The sequence below is a fragment of the Notothenia coriiceps genome, unplaced genomic scaffold (assembly GCF_000735185.1).
Source record: "Notothenia coriiceps isolate Sejong01 unplaced genomic scaffold, NC01 NC01_scaffold00018116, whole genome shotgun sequence".
NCBI classification, from domain to species: domain Eukaryota; kingdom Metazoa; phylum Chordata; class Actinopteri; order Perciformes; family Nototheniidae; genus Notothenia; species Notothenia coriiceps.
In genome coordinates, this window is record NW_011350817.1 from 1 (window position 1) to 5,307 (window position 5,307).

At 41.7% G+C, this 5,307-nt stretch overlaps 1 protein-coding gene across 1 annotated transcript; it reads left to right on the plus strand.

The window, feature by feature from the left end:
- Window positions 1-844: 844 nt before the first annotated feature.
- LOC104950816 (THO complex subunit 6 homolog) lies at window positions 845-4,263 on the plus strand (the record flags this gene model as incomplete). Its single annotated transcript, XM_010777395.1, has 4 exons — window positions 845-928; window positions 1,030-1,140; window positions 2,172-2,300; window positions 4,133-4,263. Coding segments are annotated over 4 exons (405 nt in total), but the record flags the coding sequence as incomplete, so codon positions are not given.
- Between the last annotated feature and the right edge of the window lie 1,044 nt (window positions 4,264-5,307).

Genomic DNA, 5,307 nt, shown 5'->3' on the forward strand with positions numbered 1-5,307 from the left:
CTGATCCCTCACCTTTCTCATCATCATCAAGACTCCACGGGGCCAGATCTTGTGTGGAGCCCCAGACTGAGGGCGACTGATGCTCATTTTGTCTTTATTCTATTTCCGAATAATGGCACCAACAGTTGTCTCCTTCTCACCAAGCTGCTTTCTGGTGGCTTTGTAGCCAATCCCAGCCAAGTGCAGTCATCAGAGGGTGCTGACCTCAGGGAAAATCTTGTCCCTGAGGTCCTTAGACCGCTCTTTAGTCTTGCCCGTGGTGGAGAGGTTGGAATCTGATTGATTGATTCTGTGGACAGGTGTCTTTTATACAGGTAACAAGTTGATATAAGGAGTACTTTTTTAAAGGAAGAGGACTTATTTAACCGGTCTGTGGAAGCCAGAATCCTTGTTGGTTGCAAGGGGATCAAATACAAAATACAAATCAATTTCTATCTTTTATATAATGTAGATTTCTGGATTTTCTTTTTGATATTCTTACTCTCACTGTTAAAATACACCTACCAATACAATTATAGATTGTTAATTTATTTTAAGTGGGCAAAGAAGGGATCAAATACTTATCTCCTCCACTGTATATAGCAAGTATCTCTTAAAAAAACGAATTTCACTTTTGAAAAAATGTGTTTCACCTTACATTGGAGCAGCAGCTTCATCTCCTTTATTCTTTCACCTCTCTTCTTCATATTTTTCCTTTCTTCCTCCCTTTTATTTTTTGCTCCTCTTGCTCACCTTCCTTGCCACCTCCTCCTCCCATCTCTGTTCTTTATATGTAGCTGCATCTCAAAGTCATCCTCCCATCAGCTCTGCATTAGTAAAAGTCTTTAAAATGGTAGAAAAATGAACAGACTCTCGTGTGTTTCAGAGTTGTGCTCGACCTCAGTACGGTAAATGGATCAGCTGTCTGACCACCGACTCAGACTGGATGGTAAGGAACTAAAAAGTATTAATTAATTATAGTTTTATTCTCCTTATGATTACCCCCAATAAAAACTCTTTCAGTACTAATGGTGTGGTTGTGCCCTGCAGCTGTGTGGTGGAGGTCCGTCTCTGTCTCTGTGGCATCTCCGCTCTCTGTCCCCGACCTCCATCTTCCCTCTGACGGGCTGCCAGAGACAGACGTCCTTCTACCAGGACATGGTGAGACCCCGCGTTGCACACACACCGTTACACGTGTTTTTCTGAGGCTTGATGTACCCTAAACACGTCAGTAGATCCCCCACTGGTGAATATGTGCAGTGTCTTTAAAACAGCTGTTGCCAACAACTGTCTAAAGGAGACTACTAAACGTCATCGCATCGAACATTAGCCACCTTTAGCTTAGCGGTGTTGATGTGAAGACGTGACCAAAATGTAATTTGTTTATAGCATAACGTTAGCTTTGAACTTCTGGTTATTTCATTGACGTTTCATCATTATACAAGTTTTATGTGGAGATTAACCAAATCCAATTGAAAAGTCTAAAAGAAAAGAAACATGAAAACATATACTAAAGTCTAAATGTCTTAATCTCTGTGGAATACGTCAGACATGAGAAAAGTAAACATTTACATTTTAACTAAACTTTTCGGTTTCAAAATAAAAGCCCTTTCGTTTTTTTCCGTGGACAATATCTCTTCAGTTGTTAAAGGTGGGGTAGGTAATTTCGGAGAAACCAGCTCAAGTGCGCTAGAATTTGAAAATACACAGCCGGAACAAATCTGCCACTTCCTTACAGAGCCCCTCCTCCAACACACACATGACCAATGAGGGCACGAGATACGTTTGTGCACAGATGGAAGGCTGACAGGCAGGTAGGCCATCCAGTTATTTGAGCCGGACCGGCTAAAATGATTGGTCGTGCTTTTTACAGTACTACGGCTTCCACAGATGACATTTTGTTATGGATTTTTTTGTCAAAGCACTTAAGATATTCATTGCTATCGGGATGTTAGGAGCATTCCATGGAATATAACAAAAAGTGTATCTCGAGCCGGTTTCTCAAACTTACCTACCCCACCTTTAAGGCTTTTATTTGGAAATATTAGCAGGACAATGCTGTGGATACTGTGACTCCTTGAAATAATAAAGTACTAGCTTTTTAATTGTGTGTTATTATTCTTTATTACACCTTTTTATGTTTAAACTGAGTATTAATTAAAACATGTACATCCTACCTTCCTCCTCTGTAGATCCTGGCTGTGGGGGAGGGCCCGTCTGTGGCTCACTGTCTCCTGGGGGGGGAGGTCAAGGCTCAGATCCCCTGTACGCCACAGAGCCTCAACACGCTACAGCTCAACACCAACAGCGCAGAGCACCGGGTGAGACATTGAACGCACCACAAGTTATATATCACAGCGAGCAACTGAACGTACCACAAGTTAAATAACATACATGTTACATCTGCAGTTACTTCATAGTGAGACAGTGAATGCACCGCAAGTTATTGTGTTTTTATTGGTGTATAATATGGGGACCCACAGGTGCAAATGTGCAGCTTCAGAAACGATGCAAATATATAAACACAAATGTGCCAAAACACATGCAAATGAAGAAACATCATCACCAACTTGAGGAAACATCCACAGCGTTTACAAAATGCTTCAAGAGGCTTAAAACACAATGGACACGGTGACCCCAAAAAGAGACGCACACAGCTGGGACCTGAGCGCTTTTTGATGTGCAGGGATTATAAAGTTGGCTGACTTCCCCTGTTGGCAGAGTGAGTCTGTTCCATAGTTGTAAGTGTTTTGTCAGGATATTTGAAAATATTAGGTTAGCTATAGCTAGCCATTTTACAGCTAATCTGCAATAATATCAGAAGCAATCATGTGATAGCTTTGTTGTTGGAAACGTGCTTAACATGTACGTATTATTGGCTTTTTTGAAGAGCGACAGTTGGCCAACTCAACAAGCGCTCCGGTCCCGGCTGTGTGCGTCACTTTTTAGTGTCGCTCTTCCGTTCTGCAGCTTCTTGCAGTGTTTTGTATTTGAAGCGCTTTTACTAAACGCTTTGCATGGGTTGTCAAGATGGTGAAGATGATTCTTCATTTGTATGCGTTTGGGCACATTTGTGTTTTTATATTTACATAATTTCTGAAGGTGCAGCTCGTAAACCTAATGTAAATTTTTTTCGACAGTTATCTTTTTCGTGTTTGCACCTGTCAGACACCGTAGTTATAATAACCTGAAACATTTTTTTTTTTGGTTTTTGTAGAGTGAGCCCTTTTTTGCTCCTGAAGTGTTAAAGGTCACATGTCATGGCCATTTCTACTGATCATATTTCCATTGTTGAGGTCTACTAAAATAGATTTATATTGTGCAATCTTCCAAACTCACATTGGTTTCTCATACAGCATCTCTGTATAGTATGTGGATTCACTCTCTGTCCTAAACGGCTTGTTGGAGCTCCTGCCCCCCCCCCTCTCTGTGAGCCCAGTGTGCTCTGATTGGTCGAGACGTTGAGAGGCTCGTTGCTGCTCGCCGCTGCTGTGAGCTGCTGCGAGGAGCGGACAGGTTTCCGGGTCGGTGATACAGAGAGAAACAGCCAAACTCATCCTGAGCACACACAAACACTCACAGCCGAAGTAAAAACAATAAGTGTGGCTTGATATTGAGTAAGAAAAAGGTTTATAACGCTGTGAGAATGGGTCTGCCGAGAGCATTTCTCCGCCATCCCAACTCGTCTATTACCAGCGTTCAGGGAGCTCTATGCAAGTCATTGGGGACTCCCTTAGCCAAGGGATCCCGGTATGTGAGGTGCGTTCTGGGGCAGCAGAGACAGGTGTTTTCTGTGTTAGAGTTTTACTCGCTACAGGGTGTACTTTGAGGGTTTTGTGACTCTGCAGACCGTTTACATGCAGAAAAACCTTCATAACACACAAGGGGACGGGTAATAACCGGAAAAGCATGACATGGGACCTTTAAAAAATGATATTTTTGACAAGTTACACTGCAACATATATAAAGGACATGGAACAAATAAAACAGAGAGTTGTGTCTTTGGGTTCTTAAAGGGATGGGAGATATTCTGACCATGTGGAGGGATTATTTTCTCTAAAATATATTGCATGTTTAGAGCAGACAAGACACTAATCCAGAATACTGAATATATTAAATAAAAGATGAATAAATGTTTGTATTTTCTGTGCAGATGCTGACGGTGGGAGGCAGCAGCAATCACATCGACGTGTTCACCAACCTGTCGTACAGAGCCTTTTCTCTCAGCTTCTGACTCTCTCTCTCTCACACACACACACACACACACACACACACACACACACACACACATTCTCACTCTCTCTCTCTCTCACACACACACACACACACACACACACACACACACACACACACACACACACACACACACACACACACACACACACACACACACACACACAATGATGTATGCATATCTGTATTTCTTTTTTGGAAAATCACCTGACAACTTTTGTACCATTTAGTCTGAAAATAATAAAATATGTCTCATTTCATACAGTTTTTATAATTATTATGTTCATTATCTCCAAGGTTCCTTCAGTTTAAGGCAAGTTACATTTAAAACATTTTTATCATGTAATTCTGAATTAAATAGAAAGGCTTTACAATAACCAACATTTGAGGAAAAAAACAAATGATGTGGCTTTAGAGAAAAAAAAAAGTCAAAATGTTTATTTGAACATAAAATATTTCCCTATGTTCTTATCTAGGAGACATCAACATTTAAAAGGGACCTTATACTGCTTTTTTTACATTGCATTTAGCTGATGCTTTTATCCAAAGCGACTTACAATAAGTGCGTTCGACCAACAAAATACAAACTTGAAGAAAACAGAATCATATAAGTACATCAGGTTTCATAGAGCCAAAACATTTCAAGTGCTACTCAACAGGCTATAGATAAGCCAGTCCTTTATTAGTATATAAGTGCTTTGTTAGTAATTCTATCGCTCGAAGTGGAGTCGAAAGAGATGAGTTTTCAGTCTGCGCCGGAAGATGTGTAAGCTATCTGCTGTCCTGATTTCAATGGGGAGCTCATTCCACCATTTTGGAGCCAGGATAGCAAACCCACGTGTTTTTGCTGATGGGAACTTGGGTCCCCTCGCAGTGCGGGTGCAGCGAACTGTTTGGCTGATGCAGAGCGAAGTGCACGTGCTGGGGTGTACGGTTTAACCATGTCCTGGATGTAGGAAGGGCCAGATCCATTCGCAGCATGGTACGCTAGTACAAGTGTCTTGAAGTGGATTCTAGCAGTTACTGGAAGGGAGCGGAGGAGCGGCGTGGTGTGGGAGAATTTAGGAAGGTTGAAGACCAGACGAGCCGCTGCAT